General features: G+C 43.2%; 1 protein-coding gene across 2 annotated transcripts in view; it reads left to right on the forward strand.

Annotated features, from left to right (window-relative positions):
- The first annotated feature begins 13,232 nt into the window (after positions 1-13,232).
- cbl (Cbl proto-oncogene, E3 ubiquitin protein ligase) overlaps positions 13,233-23,089 on the forward strand; it is a 53,915-nt gene continuing 44,058 nt past the window's right edge. The window contains exon 1 of one of the 2 annotated variants that reach the window (XM_029714473.1): positions 13,233-14,040. In XM_029714473.1, coding sequence (XP_029570333.1) covers positions 13,897-14,040 — 144 coding nt within the window. In that variant the 5' untranslated portion in view covers positions 13,233-13,896. The remainder of the gene's footprint in view (positions 14,041-23,089) is intronic. The other variant, XM_029714474.1, reaches the window with a different exon arrangement.

The following is a 23,089-nucleotide window of genomic DNA, read 5'->3' on the forward strand; positions in this document are numbered from 1 at the left end:
CTTAAATATTTTGTCTTGCCCATTCACCCTCTGAATGGCACACATACTGTAGACACAATCCATGTTTCAATGCTTAAAAATCATTCATTATGCCATGCCTACTCCCGCTTCCCCTCTGGCACTCGAGGGCGCCAGGCGGCCCATCATTACGCACACCTGTCACCATCGTTATGCGCATCAGCGCTTCATGGGACTCACCTGGACTCTATTACTGTATTGATTGCCTCCCCTATATCTGTCACTTCCTCTGTCATTAATGTTGTTTTGTTTCCCCTGTCCAGATGAAGTCCGTGGTTTGTTTCATGTCTGTTATTTATTAAATGTTCACTCCCTGTACTTGCTTCTCGTCTCCCAGCGTCTGTCCTTACAGAATGCAGACATCAAAATTGGAAGCATCAGGGAGTTTTTTTGTTGGGGTTGGTGACGTCGGGTCCGTGCCACTGTCGAAGGAATCGGGGATGCCTCGGGCTTCCATGCCTTAGCCGGCTTGAGAGGTTTTCTTGCCTCGGTTGGCTCGGTTGGCTCGGCAGGCTCCCATCCCACGTCGGGCTCCAACGAGTTATCAATTTTAGATCAAACTAAATATAATCACGTCACCAAATAATTTATTAAAACACACTTATGCAAAGAAGGTATACAGAAGCCTCACCAGCACTCTGTAGGGTAGCACCATGGTGTAGCCAGAGGAAAGTTAACTTCCATCCTCCTCTGGGTACATTGACTTCAATACAAAACGTAGGAGGATCATGGTTCTCACCCCCTTCCATAGACTTACACAGTAATTATGACAACTTCCGGAGGACGTCCTCCAGCCTGTCAGAGCTTTTGCAGCATGAACTGACATGTTGTCCACCCAATCAAAGGATCAGAGAATGAATCTAGTACAGAGAGAATAAACTACAGCTTGCTAGCACTGCAGTGTATAAAATGTGGTGAGTAGTTGACTCAAAGTGAGAGAGAAAAATAGTTGAATAGTTTTGAACAAATTCATTTCTTCCAAAACGAAGGAGAAGCAAGAGAGAAAGAGAGAGTCAGTTTTTTTCAGTTTCACTTACTTAGGTAACAAATGCAGCTACTATATCTAGTTTAGCCTACTGAAACACTCTGCTCAAACAGATGGATGCTATGTTAGCTAGCTGGCTATGACTTTCCAACACAACACTGGAACTCTTCCAAGTCTAGGTAAGCTTTTGTTAATAGTAATTTATTGCCACCGGGGCCCTCAGGTGTAACTGCTTACTGACTGTACACTAACGTTATGGCATGATTGCAACGGGTTTACTAACGCGTTAGTTCTATGAGCTATGCTGACTATGACATTACTTTAGCTAATATGGTGTCAACGATGTAGGCTGTGTGTAGCGGTTTGGCTTGGAAATGTTTTTTCGCCTGGTCACATACAGCTGATGTGTTGTCCACTGAAGTCTACAAGCAAACGGAAGAGAAGGAACACAACCTGGCTGTTATGAGAGTGAACTCTGTTTACACGTGATCAGGGGTGTATTCATTCCGCCGATTCTGTTGAATCTTTCTAATCGAATAGTATCCACAGATTGCGAGTTGAAGATAGATACTTTTACTAAGAGTATTATTATATTGGTAATTGACTGACCAGGTCTCTCCAGATCTCCCAACAATGCTATTTCTAGGGAGAATTTTAGATTAATGTTATGTGTTTTTCAGCCATTCCTGAACTTGAGACCAGAAACAGGCTACCTGAGGGCAATACCAAAACAAATGGTCTATTGATTCTGTATCCTCACAACAAAATCTGCAGATATGCGATGATTGTATGCCCCAAATATTCAACATTTTGTTGGTGGCAAGAATTGTATACAATAATTTTAGCTGAAAAGCACGAAGTCTTGAATCTTGCATCGTTTTATATATCAACCCATACACCCTGTACCATGGAATTGGTACATCAAAAATCCCTTCCCAAATATTTTGCAATCTGTAGCCTTCAACTGGACAATATTTATTTGTGTGAATATTCTCCGGTTCACATAAATTTGATACTGCCATCCCACATTGTTTATGAAAATGTATAATACTCCAAAATATACCATAACCCTAAAGATCTTTATTTATTTAATGCATTTTAAGTTTTAGGTTCCCTAAACCTAAAAAAACTGAAACCATATCATGGTCCTCAAATGAAACTGGTATACTTTCCTATTTATGCTATTTTTATTCCTCTGCCAGTTTTGATCCTTTGTATTTGGTAAACAGACCAGTTCCCTAGCGCCTCCCACTGCCAACTGCCTCTTCCATTTTTGGGGGAATGCTGTAGTCAGTTGGTTGTAATCTTGGATTGGGCAGACCTTTCGATACAATTCTGATAACTCCATGAAAGAAATAACTCTACCATTCCAATTTACAATGTCATTTAAAAACAAAATACCTTTTTCAAACATATTTTCCATAAATACAGGTCTTTTATCAACCAGCACATTTGCGTTCAACCATAATATTTGTTGTAATGTTTGTTCTATCTTCTCAGGGGGAGGAAATTGAAATTGTAACCAGCTCTGCAATGCTTGTGTCACGTCCTGACCAGCAGAGGGAGGTATTGTATTAGTTTTGGTCAGGACGTGGCAGGTTTTTTGTGTGTTAAGTGTTATGTTGGTGATTGGGACTCCCAATTGAAGGCAGGTGTGTTGAGTTGCCTTTGATTGGGAGTCCTATATAGGAGTGTGTGTCTTTCTTTGAGGTTGTGAGTAGTTGTTTTTGCACTGCGTGTTGTGTGCCTGCAAAACTGTTCCTGTCTTCGTGAGTAGAGTTTATTGTTTTTCCCTGTGGATGCTTTACTTGTGTTTATTAAAAAACTATGAGTATCCACATTCCCGCTGCGCCTTGGTCCATTTTTGAAGACAGTTGTTACAGCTTGTTTGAAAAAGAGAGATACTTAAAAAGGTTTCATTTTCAATTAATAAAAAATGAGACATGGAAATCTGCACAAAGAAAAAAGGCAATTTTTAAACAATGGATGGGCTTTTCTTAGTAATCTACTTGAGAACCATTAAAGGAACAAGTACAACTTTTCTATAAGTGAAGTTAATATTCAGATAGGCACGGTTTATCTTGTCTGGATGAGCATCCCAGACAAAGGAAAATATTTTTTGCTCATATGATTTGAAAAAATGAATTATCAGGAGTAGGCAGCTCCATAAGTAAAGTGCCTTCGGAAAGTTTTCAGACCCCTTGACATTTTCCACATTTTGTTAGGTTATAGCCTTATTCTAAAATTGATTAAATTGTTTTTTTCCTCATCAATCTACACACAATACTACATAATGACAAGGCAAAATTTGAAATATTACATTTACATAAGTATTTACACCATTTACTTAGTACTTTGTTGAAGCACCTTTAGCAGCGATTACAGCCTTCTTACAGTCTTCTTGCATATAACGCTACAAGCTTGGCACACCTGTATTTGGGGAGTTTCTCCCATTCTTCTCTGCAGATCCTCTCAAACTCTGTCAGGTTGTATGGGGAGCGTTGCCGCACAGCTATTTTCAGGTCTCTCCAGAGATGTTTGATCAGGTTTAAGTCCAGGCTCTGGCTGGGCCACTCAAGGACATTCAGAGTCTTGTCCAGAAGCCACTCCTGCATTGTCATGGCTGTCTGCTTAGGGTCATTGTCCTGTTGGAAGGTGAATCTTTGCCCAAGTCTGAGGTCCTGAGAGCTCTGGAGCAGGTTTTCATTAAGGATCTCTCTGTACTTTCCTCCGTTCATCTTTGCCTCGATCCTGACTAGTCTCCCAGCCGCTATATAAACAGGTGTGTGCTTTTACAAATAATTTCCAATCAATTTAATTTACCACAGGTCGACTCCAAACAAATTGTATAAACATCTCAAGGATGACCAATGGAAACAGAATGCACCTGAGATCAATTTCGAGTCTCATAGAAAAGGGTCTAAATACTTATGTAAATTAGGCATTTATTTATATATATATATATAAAAAAAAAATATTCTAAAAAATGGTTTTCGCTTTGTCATTATGGGTTATTGTGTGTAAATTGCTGAGAATTTGTATTTATTTAATTAATTTTAGAATAAAGAAGAAAGGTAACAAAATGTGTAAAAATGTAAGGGGTCTGAATACTTTCCGAAAGCACTGTAAGTGAATATACTGAGATATGACTAAGTAGTTAATCAGTGCAATTTTTACATACAGTTGAAGTTGGAAGTTTACATACACTTAGGTTGGAGTCATTAAAACTCATTTTTCAACCACTCCACAAATTTCTTGTTAACAAACTATAGTTTTGGCATGTCGGTTAGGACATCTACTGTGTGCATGACACGTAATTCTTCCAACAATTGTTTACAGACAGATTATTTCACTTATCATTCACTGTATCACAATTCCAGTGGGTCAGAAGTTTACATACACTAAGTTGACTGTGCCTTTAAACAGCTTGGAAAATTCCAGAAAATGATGTCATGGCTTTAGAAGCTTCTGATAGGCTAATTGACATAATTTCAGTCAATTGGAGGTGTACCTGTGGATGTATTTCAAGGCCTACCTTCAAACTCAGTCCCTCTTTGCTTGATATCATGGGAAAATCAAAAGAAATCAGCCAAGACCTCAGAAAAAAAATTGGAGGCCTCCACAAGTCTGGTTCATCCTTGGGAGCAATTTCCAAATGCCTGAAGGTACCACGTTCATCTGTACAAACAATAGTACGCAAGTATAAACACCATGGGACCACGCAGTCGTCATACCGCTCAGGAAGGAGACGCTTTCTGTCTCCTAGAGATGAACGTACTTTGGTGCGAAAAGTGCAAATCAATCCCAGAACAACAGCAAAGGACCTTGTGAAGATGCTGGAGGAAACAGGTACAAAAGTATCTATATCCACAGTAAAACGAGTCCTATATCGACAACCTGAAAGGCCGCTCAGCAAGGAGGAAGGCACTGCTCTAAAACCGCCATAAAAAAGCCAGACTACGGTTTGCATCTGCAAATGGGGACAAAGATCATACTTTTGGAGAAATGTCCTCTGGTCTGATGAAACAAAAATAGAACTGTTTGGCCATAATGACCATCGTTATGTTTGGAGGAAAAGGGGGGAGGCTTGCAAGCCAAAGAACACCATCCCAACCGTGAAGCACGGGGTGGCAGCATCATGTTGTGGGGGTGCTTTGCTGCAGGAGGGACTGGTGCAATTCCCAAAATAGATGGCATCATGAGGCAGGAAAATGATGTGCATATTGAAGCAACATCTCAAGACATCAGTCAGGAAGTTAAAGCTTGGTCGCAAATGGGTCTTCCAAATGGACAATGACCCCAAGCATACTTCCAAAGTTGTGGCAAAATGGCTTAAGGACAACAAAGTCAAGGTATTGGAGTGGCCATCACAAAGCCCTGACCTCCATCCTATAGAACATTTGTGGGCAGAACTGAAAAAGTGTGTGCGAGCAAGGAGGCCTACCATTTTGACTCAGTTACACCAGCTCTGTCAGGAGGAATGGGCCAAAATTCACCCAACTTATTGTGGGAAGCTTGTGGAAGGCTACCCGAAACGTTTGACCCAAGTTAAACAATTTAAAGGTAATGCTACCAAATACTAATTGAGTGTATGTACACTTCTGACCCACTGGGAATAGGATGAAAGAAATAAAAACTGAACGAAATAATTCTCTCTGCTTTTATTCTGACATTTCACATTCTTAAAATAAGTGGTTATCCTAACTGACCTAAAACAGGGATTTTTTTACTAGGATTAAATGTCAGGAATTGTTTAAATGTATTTGGCTAAGGTGTATGTAAACTTCCGACTTCAACTGTACATTGACAGGTATATACCTCTCCATGGTAGCAGGATATTGGCTTTTTTTACTAGTTTTCTATTGAAATTCATTGTGGAGAGCTCATTTATATAGTTTGTGATATGAATACCAAGTTTTTCTACTTCAACGTTAGCCCATTTTATAGGTAAACTACAGGGTAATGTAAAAGGTTTTAAATAGGTTTCATGAATAGGTTTAAATCCAGAGAGTCCAGAAAAGTTATCTAGATCTTCAATGAGACATTGCAGGGATCTAGCTTGCAGACTTAATATAAAACTTGAGTCATCGGAATACATGGACATCTTTGTTTTTAAGGCTTTAATTTCTAATGCTCTAATTAAAAAATATATATATAATATTTCCCCTTTATTTAACCAGGTAGGCCAGTTGAGAACAAGTTCTCATGTACAACTGCGACCTGGCCAAGATAAAACATAGCAGTGCTACACATAAACAAACGTACAGTCAACAACACAATAGAAAAATCTATGTACAGTGTGTGCAAATGTAGAAGAGTAGGGAGGTAAGGCAATAAATAGGCCATGGAGGCAAAATAATCACAATTTACCATTAACACTGGAGTGATAGATGTGCAGATGATGATGTGCAAGTAGAGATACTGGGGTGCAAAAGAGCAAGAAGATAAATAGCAATATGGGAATGAGGTAGTTGGGTGTGCTATTTACAGATTGGCTGTGTACAGGTACAATGATTGGTAAACTGCTCTGACAGCTGATGCTTAAAGTTAGAGAGGGAGATGTAAGTCTCCAGCTTCAGTGATTTTTGCAATTCATTCCCGTCACTGGCAGCAGAGAACTGGAAGGAAAGGCGGCCAAAGGAAGTGTGGATGACCAGTGAAATATACCTGCTGGAGTGCGTGCTAAGGGTGGGTGTTGCTATGGTGAACAGTGAGCTGAGATAAGGCGGGGCTTTACCTAGCAAAGACTTATAGATGACCTGGAGCCGGTTTGGCGAGGAATATGTAGCGAGGGCCAGCCAACGAGAGCATACAGGTCGCAGTGGTAGGTAGTATATGGGGCTTGGTTGACACCCCTGATGGCACTGTGATAGACTTCATCCAGTTTGCTGAGTAGAGTGTTGGAGGCTATTTTGTAAAGGACATCGCCAAAGTCATGGATTGGTAGGATGGTCAGTTTTACGAGGGTATGTTTGGCAGCATGAGTGGAGGCTTTGTTGTGAAATAGGAAGCCGATTCTAGATTTAATTTTGGATTGGAGATGCATAATGTGAGTCTGGAAGGAAAGTTTACAGTCTAACCAGACACCTAGGTACTTGTAGTTGTCCACATATTCTAAGTCAGGACCGTCCAGAGTAGTGATGCTAGTCGGGCGGGCGGGTGCGGGCAGCAATCGTTTGAAGAGCGTGCATTTACTTTTACTAGCATTTAAAAGCAGTTGGAGGCCACGAAAGGAGTATATATATGGCATTGAATGTATATATACACTGCGTGCACAATTGTTAGGCAAATTATATTCCTCGGGATTAATTTTACTCTAGAACAAACACAATGCTCTCAGTCAATCCAAAATTTTATTGAACCTCAAACCTGAATGTTTAACAAAGGAAAAGTGAGTTTTGTCTTTCTCAGGGAAATATACTGATAAAAAAAAGGGAACACTTAAACAACACAATGTAACTCCAAGTCAATCACACTTCTGTGAAATCAAACTGTCCACTTAGGAAGCAACACTGATTGACAATAAATTTCACATGCTGTTGTGCAAATGGAATAGACAACAGGTGGAAATTATAGGCAATTAGCAAGACACCCCCAATAAAGGAGTGGTTCAGCAGGTGGTGACCACAGACCACTTCTCAGTTCCTATGATTCCTGGCTGATGTTTTGGTCACTTTTGAATGCTGGCGGTGATTTCACTCTAGTGGTAGCATGAGACGGAGTCTACAACCCACACAAGTGGCTCAGGTAGTGCAGCTCATCCAGGATGGCACATCAATGCGAGCTGTGGCAAGAAGGTTTGCTGTGTCTGTCAGCGTAGTGTCCAGAGCATGGAGGCGCTACCAGGAGACAGGCCAGTACATCAGGAGATGTGGAGGAGGCCGTAGGAGGGCAACAACCCAGCAGCAGGACCGCTACCTCCGCCTTTGTGCAAGGAGGAGCAGGAGGAGCACTGCCAGAGCCCTGCAAAATGACCTCCAGCAGGCCACAAATGTGCATGTGTCTGCTCAAACGGTCAGAAACAGACGCCATGAGGGTGGTAATGAGGGCCCGACGTCCACAGGTGGGGGTTGTGCTTACAGCCCAACACCGTGCAGGACATTTGGCATTTGCCAGAGAACACCAAGATTGGCAAATTCGCCACTGGCGCCCTGTGCTCTTCACAGATGAAAGCAGGTTCACACTGAGCACATGTGACAGACGTGACAGAGTCTGGAGACGCCGTGGAGAACGTTCTGCTGCCTGCAACATCCTCCAGCATGACCGGTTTGGCGGTGGGTCAGTCATGGTGTGGGGTGGCATTTCTTTGGGGGGCCGCACAGCCCTCCATGTGCTCGCCAGAGGTAGCCTGACTGCCATTAGGTACCAAGATGAGATCCTCAGACCCCTTGTGAGACCATATGCTGTTGCGGTTGGCCCTGGGTTCCTCCTAATGCAAGACAATGCTAGACCTCATGTGGCTGGAGTGTGTCAGCAGTTCCTGCAAGAGGAAGGCATTGATGCTATGGACTGGCCCGCCCGTTCCCCAGACCTGAATCCAATTGAGCACATCTGGGACATCATGTCTCGCTCCATCAACCAATGCCACGTCGCACGACAGACTGTCCGGCGGATGCTTTAGTCCAGGTCTGGGAGGAGATCCCTCAGGAGACCATCTGCCACCTCATCAGGAGCATGCCCAGGCGTTGTAGGGAGGTCATACAGTCACGTGGAGGCCACACACACTACTGAGCCTCATTTTGACTTGTTGTAAGGACATTACATCAAAGTTGGATCAGCCTGTAGTGTGGTTTTCCACTTTAATTTTGAGTGTGACTCCAAATCCAGACCTCCAAGGGTTGATAAATTGGATTTCCATTGATTCTTTTTGTGTGATTTTGTTGTCAGCACATTCAACTATGTAAAGAAAAAAGTATTTAATAAGATTATTTCTTTCATTCAGATCTAGGATGTGTTATTTTAGTGTTCCCTTTATTTTTGAGCAGTGTATATAAAAGTATGCAAAATTATTAGGCAACTATTAGTGTGCAGAATTATTAGGCAACTAAATTGCAAAAATTATTTCTCTCAACTCACTTGTTGATTCTCAATTTGTAGAGTAAGTGTAACAGATAAGTAACACAAAATGACAATTATATTAAATGTTTGGCCTTTCAATAATATTCAGTGGCCAATATAGCCACCCTTATTTTCAAGAACTGCCATGAGTCTTCCATCCATGAAGTCTGTCAGTTTCTTGGTCTGTTCACGATCAATTTTCGCTGAAGCAGCAATCACAGCCTCCCAAATGCTGTTCAAAGAGGTGTATTGTCTTCCCTCAATGTAAATCTCACTTTTGAGAAGGGCCCACAAGTTCTCAATAGGATTTAAGTCAGGTGAGGAAGGGGGCCAGGTCGTTATTCAGGCATCTTTGAGGCCCTTGCTGGCTAGCCAAGCAGTGGAGTACTTGGATGCATGTGATGGAGCATTGTCCTGCATAAAGATCATGGCCTTCTAGAATGCTGAGGACTTCTTCCTGTACCACTGTTTGACGAAAGAATCTTCCAGAAACTGGCAGTAGGTTTGGGAGTTGAGTTTCAGTCCATCTTCAACCCGAAAAGGTCCAACTACCTCATCCTCAATGATAGCAGCCCATACCAGTACCCCTCCTTCACCTTGCTGGCACCTGACTCAAAGTGGTGCCCTGTGTCCATTACTGATCCAGCCACGGGCCCATTCATTTGGTCCATCAAGAGTCACTTTCATTTCATCTGTCCATAAAACCTTTGAAAAATCTGTCTTCAGGTATTTCTTTGCTCAATCTTGACACTTCAACTTGTGAATCTTATTCAGTGGTGGTCTTGTTTCAATCTTCTTGACCTTGGCCATGTCTCTGAGCACTTGACACCTTGTACTTTTGAACACTCCAGGTAGGTTGCAGTTCTGGAATACGGTGGCACTGGAGGATAATGGGTTCCTGGTAGTTTGACGTTTAATTCTCCTCAAGTCTTTTGCAGTTAATTTGCGCCTTTTGCAGTTAATTTGCGCCTTTTCTTCCCCATGGGTTTTTTTGCGCCCCAGTTGACTATTCGCAACAAAACGTTTGATTGTCCGGTGGTCACGCCTCAATAGTTGAGCTATTTAAAGAGTGTCGCATCCGTCTGAAAGGCATTTTACATTTTTGGCTTTTCAGTGTCAGTTAAATCTCTTTTTTGGCCCATTTTACCTGAGGTAATGAGGCTGCCTAATAATTATGCACACCTTGATATAAGGTGTTATTCACTTTTGCCACACCCTCCCTCATTACACAAATACATATCACCTGAAAATGATTACATCCAATAAGCATTCAAGTTTATATGGTTTGGAGTTCAAAAATGTGAATAGAAATAATGATAAGATCAGAATACTCACTTGCCTAATAATTGTGCACGCAGTGTATATATATGGCATATATATGGCATTGAAGCTCGTTTGGAGGTTTTTTAACAGTGTCCAAAGAAGGGCCAGATGTATACAGAATGGTGTCGTCTGCGTAGAGTTGGATCAGAGAATCTCCAGCAGCAAGAGCGACATCATTGATATATACAGAGAAAAGAAAATGTTCTAATGTTCTTATTTGATCTGATTTTAATAGCTAGCATTTCGATGACCATAACGAATAGATAAATATGGTGACAGCGGACACCCTTGTTTAACCTCTCTCGGGTATGTGGGACGAAATCGTCCCACCTAGTCAACAGCCAGTGGAATCGAGTGGCGCGAAATTCAAAAACCTTAAAAATGCTATAACTTCAATTTCTCAAACATATGACTATTTTACACCATTTTAAAGACAAGACTCTCGTTAATCTAACCACATTGTCCGATTTCAAAAAGGCTTTACAACGAAAGCAAAACATTAGATTATGTCAGGAGAGTACCCAGCCAGAAATAATCACACACCCATTTTTCAAGCTAGCATATAATGTCACAAAAACCAAAACCACAGCTAAATGCAGCACTAACCTTTGATGATCTTCATCAGATGACACTCCTAGGACATTATGTTATACAATACATGCATGTTTTGTTCAATCAAGTTCATATTTATATCAAAAAACAGCTTTTTACATTAGCATGTGACGTTCAGAACTAGCAAACATACCGAAAACTTCCGGTGAATTTACTAAATTACTCACGATAAACGTTCACAAAAAACATAACAATTATTTTAAGAATTATAGATACAGAACTCCTTTATGCAATCGCGGTGTCAGATTTTAAAATAGCTTTTCGGCAAAGCACATTTTGCAATATTCTGAGTAGATAGCTCGCCATCACGGGCTAGCTAATTTGACACCCACCAAGTTTGGCGTTCACTAAACTCAGAATTACTATAAGAAAAATTGGATTACCTTTGCTGTTCTTCATCAGAATGCACTCCCAGGACTTCTACTTCAACCATAAATGTTGTTTTGGTTCAAAATAATCCATAGTTATGTTCAAATATCCTCTGTTTTGTCCGTGTGTTCAGGTCCCTATCCGAAGGGTGATGCGCGGACGCATGTCGTGACAAAAAAATTCAAAATATTTCATTACCGTACTTCGAAGCATGTCAAATGCTGTTTAAAAGCAATTTTTATGCGATTTTTCTCATAAAATAGCGATAATATTCCGACCGGGAGACTTTGTTTTTGTTCAAAGACTGAAAGAAGAAAATGGACTCTTCACGTGCACGTGCGCACCCGTGTCATTGTTCTCAGATAGACCACTATCCAAAACCCCTACTGTTTTTCAGCCAGGGACTGCAGAGTCATCATTCCCCGTTCTGGCGCCTTCTGAGAGCCTGTGGGAGCCTAAGAAAATGTCACAGTTTTAGAAACTTTAGGGTATTTTCTATCCAAATCAAACAATTATATGCATATTCTAGTTTCTGGGCAGGAGTAATAACCAGATTAAATCGGGTACGTTTTTTATCCGGACGTGAAAATACTGCCCCCTACCCAAGAGAGGTTAACTCCTCATGACAATTGAAAACTCTCTGAGAAGTAGCCGAGAGACCTTTACATGGTTATCAGAACGCCACGCCAGGGTTAGCCTACACAATACACAGCCCTTATTTTAAGTGTTTCTGAAATCCCCTATGGGAAAAACGAATGGTATCATTACCCTGTTTGACCACTAGGTTTTATGGGTATTACGACACCACTGTGGGGCTCTATAGGCAAAATATGTGCATTGATTGAAACATATAGTTTAGGACCATCTGCTCTACAATTCGCTCACTGTACATCATTCAAAACAACACTGTAGGCTACTTTCAAACAACACTGTACATAACTCAAGAAGATCAAAATGCATATTCCCAGGGTCACAAATTTCACTTTTTTTGGGGGGGGGGACACATTATGAAATTGCATACCACCCCTCCCCAGTGTTATCATTGGAATGTCATACAAAACAGGGCAACTGTGTGCTTTAGGACCATGCGGACGCCTCCGAGCGTCGGTTGGCAGTTTGGAGTGTTTATTCGACAGGATTAAATAATAATAATAATAATGCCCCCCCACTTCGAAAACGAAAGTTGCGCCCCTGCATATTCCCACATGGGAATGAAAACTGATATGAAACTGATTTGAGTTAAAATACTTGGCGGCATGGATGTTTCACTGGTAAAAGTTGAATCATTTTTATTCACGATTGACAGTGAGAAATGTTTTTAGGAAGGTTTAGCACAAAAATGTGTGCATAATGTAGAGGACACATGCGCCGGTGATTCGGATTATTAGCTCTGGGGAAAGGTTTCCAGAAGAGCGGAACGGGCAGTTACCTTCGAAACCAAAGCCTCTGCAGTTATATAACATCTGAATTATCATCTAAGAGAGTTGAAACGACAACGGTACAGACATGGCCTTACGCGTTTTAGTGACAATTGCACACTTATCATGTAGTAGTACCCATCTACGTAAACTACAACATTAAGTATAACGTAATGATTCATGCCACAGGAGCGGGCACAGGCCAATGTCACCTCAGTTGTTGTTAGGAATTTACAACAAAAACTTGTGTCTGAATTTACACAGCCAAATATTTTTGGGTGAAAGGAATTTCCGAGAACATCATCAAGCTATCTGTTAAAACAGACGCGCGTGCCTGTATTTTCACCTCGAGATCGCGCATGAAGAGGGCGTAGTTAGAGGAGGTGTTGGGGGCAACATTTGTGCAAGAGGGAGGGCAGGGAGAGGTTCTGCAAACGGAAGGGGATGAACAGGAAGAGCAAGGGCCGTGCACACAGAGGGGGGGGAAAACTGCAGGCTGTGTGTATTTTTCTAAATGTATTTATGCACCTCGTCTCCCTTCCGCCTATGTTAATGATTTGTGTTAGCTATGTAAATGTCCCTTTAGTTTATTGGCGCCACCGTCAGCTCTTCCTTCTACCTCAACAGTAAGAGTAGTATCAAGCTATCGTGACTGTATCCAGCCTGCCACTGAACTTCCCGTCACTGAGAAGAACGCAGACGGAAAGATCGAGCAGCTGAATAGGGAACATAAGGGTTGTCAATAAGAATACAGTTCAATCTACACGGAGACCAGACGGATAGACAAATCGATATCATTGTCTTCTTTTAGTCGACTAGACGGGTCTCGACTGGCTTGCTTGCCAACCTGCGTTGTATTTCTTGCTGAGCACCCAGCTGCAGTTTGCCCCACTGTCGTCGAGGCTCGAGACAACCACTGGTGGGGGGTTTAATGGGATCCTTGTTTCAATAGAACTCCCTTCTCCCACCCCCCGACGGACCTTCGCTCGAATCCGACTCGGGCGCTGTCTTCCCCGGGGGGTGCCGGTTTTTGCTCAGTCTGACTGGGGAAGGAGGGCGGTCCCCCCCCCCCAGCATTGACTGTCGCTCTGGCCGACCCCAGTGGAGCCTAATATGGCAGGAAATCTGAAGAAAGGCGGAGGACTGATCGGGATGATGAAGGACGCGTTTCAGCCCCATCACCACCTCCATTCCCATCACCAACCTGGGGCCGTGGACAAAAAGACGGTGGAGAAATGCTGGAAACTAATGGACAAGGTGGGTGACTAGCAGTCGGAGAACTATCTATCTAGCTACAGTACCCAGCTGATGATCAGTGGCCCAGGAAATTAGCTTAGCTAACTTGAGCTAATTTGCTGGCTAGCTTCCTAGCTAACGAGACAGTATCTAGCTAGCTAGATAACATTAGTTAGCTAGGGGTACACCGACCAGCTAGGCTACACCGAATAGTAGAGAAGGTGGTAGCTAGCTAACGTTAATGATCTCTAATATATTGTATTCATCTGCAGAATATGTAGCTAGCTGAAGTTAGCTAGAACTGGCTATATGGTTGTAACTAGTTAGTTTAATGCTGGTGTCTGGATTGCTAGCTACGTTAGCCAGCTGCCTAGGCAACTAGCTAGCCAATTAACATTAGTTAGCAACATTGACCAGTATAATCTCGTGTGCATGGGGATGGTGACTCAATCATCATCCCAGATTAGGGTCATGAAAGTAGTAGCTAGCTAGCTGAGTAGTAGCTAGCTGAGCAAAGTTAGGCTTGGGTTTTGATCATACCCGCCGAGCTATATTTTACTGTTTAGAACAAGATCCGTCCCATTGACAAAGTTGTTCAATAAGGTTGTAAAATGTGAGACTTATCTAGCTAAATGTGATTTGAATCTGTCAATTGTATGATCAGATATTAAACGCAGTCATTGTCTAAACAATGTGCCAACAATCTAACTGCTCGAGTCCAACACTTAGCCGTGGCCCCTGAAATCCAGAGTATTGCGCAGCAATGAAATTAATACATGTGAGCATAATAAAGAATTAGCTACATTTACAGCATCACTTCTTGAAAATGTAGCTGGCTGACCCCTAGTTTCCTGCGTGATTCACACTGAATTATCACAGTGATTCAGAGGACAAGACAGCCTTTTTATGTTTGTTTCTCTAGTAGTCTACACATGTCATTCTTTTCACTTATCCGTAAGAACCCAAGCCGCTGAAGATTGTCATAGTGGCACTTTTTTGGGCAAATTTGCATTTCTTTCCACCAGACGAGCACATCTGCATTGACTCATTATGAAGAAGAGGTCACTTCAGAAAAACAGAAGTGATACTGCAATGTCAGTTCTCCTTTTCTGTTTCAGAAAGTAGCCTGGGCTTCCCAACCAGTGGCACAATGTCTAGTCTGTCAGAGTTGAGAAAGAGGTGTGTGTGTGTGTTTCCACAAGACCTTTGAAATAGAATTGTTTGTCCACGATGGAGGTTTTGTTGAAAGGAAACCCACTGTGGAACCTGCAATATGTGATCTTTGGCCCGCTGATTTTATCAGAATGCTACCCAGTATCAACAGGTCTCTGTCAAATAGTGTGTGAGTGCTTCAAGGCAGGATACAACTTTACCAATGACCCCTGTGGAGACTTTGTTTGTTACTGCGGCAACTGGTACCCTATCAAGTGTTCTTCATAGAATTTGTACAGTATGATTGTCCCTCCCCTCTTTCAAAACGGGTTAACAATCATTGCACTGACCTTTCTGCATCAGGTTTAACCAATAATAAAAGCTTGTCTTCAGACGGTTATGCTCCATGCACAAGTTAGCCTATCTGCTCATTCAAATATCATGAGGACAACCCGAACAACAGTGCATGCTTGTCATAGATCTGCCTAAGAACGTCAGTTCAGTAAAAGTGTTTGAATAGAATATAAGTGGCCTTTAGGGTTATTATAGGCTTATTACTCTTCCCATGTTGATTGGGTGTCTGTCTCTCAATTAAATTACAATTTAAGGGGCTTTATTGGCATGGGAAACAGTCAGTATTTTAGTGTTTTTATCATAGCAGGAACCTGCAGTCATAGGTTACGTCCCAAATGGAATCCTATTCCGTATGTGGTGCTGATCAGAAGTAGTGGGCTATATAGAGAATAGGGTGCCATTTGGGATGTAACAATGATCTACAACACAGTGGTATAGAGCTCAGGGAGGTCAGCTCAGCCCTGCAGTATGGGGGGGGTTGGGGTTGGTTCTGTCCCAGTCTCCAATCCTGAGGTTAGCGAGAGAGCAGAGGAGGGGAATGAGGCACAGCTGAGAGGCAATCTTCTCTTCGTTTTTGGTTCGGTCCAGGCCACAACGACTGGATGTGCGTGTGCGTGTGTGCACGTTTAGCCAAGGGCTTATCTGCTCTCTGACAGGACTCATATTCTTGGGTTGGAAGCGCATTAGGGTTTACTGTGACCCCCTCTGTCTGACGTCAGCAGTGCTGCTGCTCAGCCAACCCCCCCCCCCCCCCCCCCATTCTCAGCTGGCTACACTCAACACATAGATGGATATAGAGAGAAGCATGCTATCTCTCTCTCTCTCTCTCTGTTTCAGTTCAAGGGCTTTATTGGCATGGGTAACTTATGTTAACATTTCCAAAGCAAAGTAGACAATAAACAAAAGTGAAATAAAACAATAAAAATGAACAGTAGTTCCAAAATAATATTCCATGTTACGTCAATATACAGTGTTGTAACAATGTGCAAATAGTTAAAGTTCAAAAGAGAAAATAAATAAACATAAATATAGGTTGTATTTTCAATGGTGATGCACAATATGACATTTGTGGCCGATATCCAATATTTTCCTTGCCAAAAAAAAGATACCGATATTTAATATTTTTGCAGCCTTTTAAGCATTCTAGTACAGTTAAATAGTTAACACACACACACATGGATGCAGCGGTCTAAGGCACTGCATCTCAGTGCAAGAGGCGTCACTACAGTCCCTGGTTCGAATCCAGGCTGTATCACATCCAGCCGTGATTGGGAGTCCCTTAGGGCGGTGCGCAATTGGCCCAGCGTCGTCCGGGGTAGGCTGTTATTGTAAATATTAATAGGTTCTTAACTGACTTGCCTAGTTAAATAAAGGTTACACACACACACTGACCAAAAATACATTTTATGTATGTCCCCATTACCAGTAAAACATAATCATATTGTTCTTTCACTTACTTGCTGTGCTGTTTCGTTGTCCATTTGTTCAGTCGTTTCATTCTCAACCAGGATTTCATCATACATGTCAAGCAGTGAAGTTTCAGCTCTCTGTCCGTGGCCTTTCTTCCTCGGTGCTGTCACTGTGTCCATTTCCATATTGTTCAGCTGTGTATGTAACATTTCACGTAAACCCTGTTTCTTGTCTGCCTCGAGGTAGCGGTCCTTGTACCTAGCATCGAGCATGGTGGCGACACAGTAAAGAGAGAATGCCACCGAATCGCTTTGTTGAGCAGGCGTTTCAATGCCGTGACCGAGGGTGTCACATATGTTGCAGGCGCAGCTTATTTCTCGAGTCAGTTGTTCAAATGGTGCTTGCTAGTGTGTTCATGTTTCCAAGTTTCAAACATGTTCTCAAATGCCATTGAAATGGTAGCAGCGGTATGACATTTGGTCATACATTTGGCAGGAGATTAGCAAGTGCAGCTCAGTTTCCACCTCATTTTGTGGGCTGTGTGCACATAGCCTGTCTTCTCTTGAGAGCCAGGTCTGCTTATGGCGGTCTTTCTCAATAGCAAGGCTATGCTCACTCAGTCTGTACATAGTCAAAGCTTTCCTTAAATTTGGGTCAGTCACAGTGGTCAGGTATTCTGCCACTGTGTACTCTCTGTTTAGGGCCAAATAGCATTCTAGGTCGCTCTGTTTTTTGTTAGTTGACACATTGGAAAGAATTATCTTTTTGTTTTCTCATGATTTGGTTGGGTCTAACTGTGTTGCTGTCTTGGGGCTCTGTGGGGTCTGATTTGTGTTTGTGAACAGAGGACTAGCTTGTTTAGGGGACTCTTCTCCAGGTTCATCTGTCTGTAGGTGATGGCTTTGTTATGGAAGGTTTGGGAATCGCTTTCTTTTAGGTGGTTGTAGAATTTAACCGCTCTTTTCTAGATTTTGGTAATTATCGTCTATCAGCCTAATTTTACTTTGCGTGCATTATTTGGTGTTTTATGTTGTACACTGGGGATATTTTTGCAGAATTCTGCATGCAGTCTCAATTTGGTGTTTGTCCCATTTTGTGAATTCTTGGTTGGTGAGCAGACACCAGACCTCACAACCATAAAGGCCAATGGGTTCTATAATTGATTCAAGTATTTTTTTTAGCCAGATCCTAATTGGTATGTCAAATGTTATGTTCTTTTTGTTGGCATAGAAGGCCCTTCTTGCCAGGTATCTCAGCTCGTTCACAGCTTTGTGGACGTTACCTCTGGCGCTGATGTTTAGGCTGAGGTATGTATAGTTCTTTGTGTGCTGTAGGGCAACGGTGTCTAGATGGAATTTGTATTTGTGGTCCTGGCGACTGGATTTTTTTTAGAACACCATTATTTTTGTCTTACTGAGATTTAATGTCAGGGCCCAGGTCTGGCAAAATCTGTGCAGAAGATCTAGGTGCTTCTGTAGGCCCTCCTTGGTTGGTGACAGAAGCACTAGATCATCAGCAAACAGTATACATTTCACTTCAGATTCTTGTAGAGTGAGGCTGGGTGCTGCAGACTGTTCTAGTGCCCTCGCCAATTCCTTGGTATGTATATATATATATATATATATATGTGTGTGTGTGTGTGTGTGTGTGTGTGTGTGTGTGTGTTGAAGAGGGTGGGGCTTAAGGTGCATCCCTGTCTCACCCCATGGCCCTGTGGAAAGAAATGTTTTTTTGCCAATTTTAACCTCACACTTGTTTGTGTACATGGATTTGATAACGTTGTATGTTTTTCCCCCAACACCACTTTCCATCAATTTGTATAGCAGACCCTCATGCCAAATTGAGTGTCAGGCTTTTTTGAAATCAACATAGCATGAGAAGACTGCCTTTGTTTTGGTTTGTTTGTTTGTTTGTCAATTAGGGTGAAATTCATGGTCTGTCGTACGGTAATTTGTTAAAAAGCCAATTTGAATTGTACCCGCAAACACCAGTCTCAACGTTAACAGTGAAGAGGCGACTCCAGGATTCTGGTCTTCTGCCTCAGTTTCATGGCAATTTCTTGCATGGAATAACCTTAATTTCTCAGAACAAGAATAGACTTATGAGTTTCAGAAGAAAGTTCTTTGTTTCTGGCCATTTTGAGCCTGTAATCGAACCCACAAATGCTGATGCTCCAGATAATCAACTAGTCTAAAGAAGGACAGTTTTATAGCTTTTTTAATCAGGACAACAGTTTTCAGCTGTGCTAACATAATTGCATAAGGATTTTCTAATGATCAATTAGCCTTTTAAAATTATAAACTTGGATTAACTAACACAACGTGCCATTGGAACACAGAAGTGATGGTTGCTGATAATGGGCCTCTGTACGCCTATGTAGATATTCCATTACAATTTGCCATTTCCAGCTACAATAGTCATTTACAACATTAACAATGTCTACACTGTTTCTGATCAATTTGATGTTATTTTAATGGACCAAAAAATTGCTTTTCTTTCAAAAACAAGGACATTTCTAAGTGACCCCAAACTTTTGAACGGTGTGTGTGTGTGTGTGTGTATGCGTGCACACACACCATTTATTATTATAATACCAGTGACAATAAAATAAAGAATAGTTGTAAACAAATTTGTGAGAATGGAATTATATTGCACACAAAAATAAGTGCAGTGTGTGTGTGAATTAAAGGGGGTTTCCAGCCAAGTAGTCTGCATATTAGATGCAGTAGTTGGTGCACCTCTCCAATCTCTGATTGTTCTAGGTGTCTTTTGCCCGAGGTTACCTCATCATATGTAGGCTGATGATCTGAATGGTAAATGCTGTGGACTGCATCATGTGGTGCACTTCTCTGAAGGACAGTGTTCTGCCTGACCCTGGAGTAGTGGTCAGTGCTGTGTTGTGATGGGCCGGGTCTAGTTGAGCTGTGTTGTGATGGGCCGGGTCTAGTAGAGCTGTGTTGTGATGGGCCCGGTCTGGTCTGGTAAATCTGTGCTGTGTTGGGCCATGTCTGGCTCTTCTCTCCTGGGGATGGTGGGGGTACTGTTGTTTCAGAACTTGGAGCAGGGTGCCACTGCTGCTGTGGTGAAGGGTGTGGGTCCCTGCCAAGTGTTGCATCCTTTAGGTCCTTAGCAAAGGTTCTGACACTGTCCTGATCAAGATGCACATTATTGTGTAAGTGTTGAAATGTCAGAATGGGGTGGTGAGCTGTTCTGACGTTGAGCAGTGAGGCACAGTCCACAGTGATCTGTTGATTTGATTTTGTTTCCTGGGACGTCTTTTCTTGGTAGGGCCCAACTATATTGATTTTTGGGAACATAGCCTGTACCTGTTCTGCCACTCTTCTCACTGCCCCAGATACATTTTCACCTTTGTCAGTGTGGAGGATGATGTTGTCAGGGGTGTCAATCCTGGTCTGACTGAGTAGCTGCATTGCACTCTCAGATTTAGGACACCAAAACCTATACTCCTGGTGTCTAGGGAGTAATCTTTCCTGGACTAAGAACTTCCCATTTGAATCGATAAAGATTGCAGTTGTGGGTGATTGTCTGGGTGGAGCAGACTGGGAGGCTGGAGCAGACTGGGAGGCTGGTATTCTGACCTGAGCTGGAGCAGACTGGGAGGCTGGTATTCTGACCTGAGCTGGAGCAGACTGGGAGGCTGGTATTCTGACCTGAGCTGGAGCAGACTGGGAGGCTGGTATTCTGACCTGAGCTGGAGCAGACTGGGAGGCTGGTATTCTGACCTGAGCTGGAGCAGACTGGGAGGCTGGTATTCTGACCTGGGCTGGAGCAGACTGGGAGGCTGGTATTCTGACCTGGGCTGGAGCAGACTGGGCGGCTGGTATTCTGACCTGGGCTGGAGCAGACTGGGAGGCTGGTATTCTGACCTGAGCTGGAGCAGACTGGGAGGCTGGTATTCTGACCTGGGCTGGAGCAGACTGGGCGGCTGGTATTCTGACCTGAGCTGGAGCAGACTGGGAGGCTGGTATTCTGACCTGAGCTGGAGCAGACTGGGAGGCTGGTATTCTGACCTGGGCTGGAGCAGACTGGGAGGCTGGTATTCTGACCTGAGCTGGAGCAGACTGGGAGGCTGGTTGGCTGACCTGGGCTGGAGCAGACTGGGAGGCTGGTATTCTGACCTGGGCTGGAGCAGACTGGGCGGCTGGTATTCTGACCTGGGCTGGAGCAGACTGGGCGGCTGGTTGGCTGACCTGGGCTGGAGCAGACTGGGCGGCTGGTTGGCTGACCTGGGCTGGAGCAGACTGGGCGGCTGGTTGGCTGACCTGGGCTGGAGCAGACTGGGAAGCTGGTTGGCTGACCTGGGCTGGTGCAGAATGGGAAGCTGATGTAGTGTCATCAGGCTATGTGGTGGAGCCCATTGTGGTTGTGCTGGTCTCAGGTTCTGCCTGTGTTGTACCAAGCTGGTGGACAGGTTTCTGATATGAGTTCCCCTTCTACTTTTAGGGTAGCAAACACATTCTCAAAAGCCTGGAGACTTGAATCATTGCCATGTATCAATACAGTTCCATTATTGTATAAGTTGACTGTTTGATATGTGTTGCTCTGGTCAGCTTAAAAAAATCTGATCTGGGGCCTCCTGAGTGGTGCGGTGGTCTAGGGCACTGAATCACAGTGCAAGCTGTGCCACTAGAGATCCTGGTTCGAGTCCAGGCTCTGTCGCAGCCGCCCGCGACTGGGAGACCCATGGGGCGGCGCACAATTGGCCCAGCGTCGTCCGGGTTAGAGGAGGGTTTGGCCAGCAGGGATGTCTTTGTCCCATTGCACTCCAGCAAATCCTGTTTTGGGCCGTGCACGCTGACACGGTAGCCAGGTGTATGGTGTTTCCTCCGACACATTGGTGTGGCTGGCTTCCAGGTTAAGAGGGCATTGTGTCAAGAAGCAGTGCTGCTTGGTTGGGTCGTATTACATGACCGTTTGCTCCTGTATTTCTTTATAAACAAAAAAAGAAACGTCATCTCACTGTCAACTGCGTTTATTTTCAGCAAACATAACGTGTAAATATTTGTATGAACATAACAAGATTCAATAACTGAGACATAAACTGAACAAGTTCCACAGACATGTGACTAACAGAAATGGAATAATGTGTCCCTGAACAAAGTGGTGGTCAAAATCAAAAGTAACAGTCAGTATCTGGTGTGGCCACCAGCTGCATTAAGTACTGCAGTGCATCTCATCCTCATGGACTGCACCAGATTTGCCAGTTCTTGTTGTGAGAAGTTACCCCACTCTTCCACCAAGGCACCTGCAAGTTTCCGGACATTTCTGGGGGAGAATGGCCCTAGCCCTCAACCTCGGATCCAACAGGTCCCAGACTTGCTCAATGGGATTGCGACCCGGGCTCTTCACTGGCCATGGCAGAACACTGACATTCCTGTCTTGCAGGAAATCACGCACAGAACGAGCAGTATGGCTGGTGGCATTGTCATGCTGGAGGGTCATGTCAGGATAAGCCTGCAGGAAGGGTACCACATCAGGGAGGAGGATGTCTTCCCTGTAACACACAGCATTGAGGTGTGTGTGGCTAAGTGTGGCTATTTGAACAATCTCAAATAGAAAATATATTTCGATTTGTTTAACACTTTTTTGGTTACTACATGATTCCATGTGTTATTTCATAGTTTTGATGTCTTAACTGTTATTCTATGTAGAAAATTGTAAAAATATAGTAACTCTTGAATGAGTAGGTGTTATGAAACTTTTGACCGGTAGAGTGTGTACATTTATTTTACAACACTCGCGCAGGCTACATGAGCGGTGTGGTTATTAGCATGTCAATCATGAGACGTATGTGGCAGGGTCTACAGACAATCACAGACTACAAAGGGAAAACCAGCCACATCCCGGACACTTAGGTGTTGCTTCTGGACAAGCTAAACACCTTCTTTGCCGCTTTGAGGATAACACAGTGCCACCGACACGGCCCGCTACCATGGACTGTGGGCTCCTCCGTGGCCGACATGAGTAAGACATGTTAAGCCTGTTAACCCTCGTAGGGCTGGCGGCACCCCTAGCTCCATCCTCAGAGCATGCGCAGACCAGCTGGCTGGAGTGTTTTATGGACGTATTCTTTATCCCAGTCTACTTTCCCCACTTCCTCCAAAATGTCCACCGTTGTTCCTGTACCCAAGAA

The sequence above is a fragment of the Salmo trutta genome, chromosome 26, assembly GCF_901001165.1.
Source record: "Salmo trutta chromosome 26, fSalTru1.1, whole genome shotgun sequence".
In the NCBI taxonomy this organism is placed as follows: Eukaryota; Metazoa; Chordata; class Actinopteri; order Salmoniformes; family Salmonidae; genus Salmo; species Salmo trutta.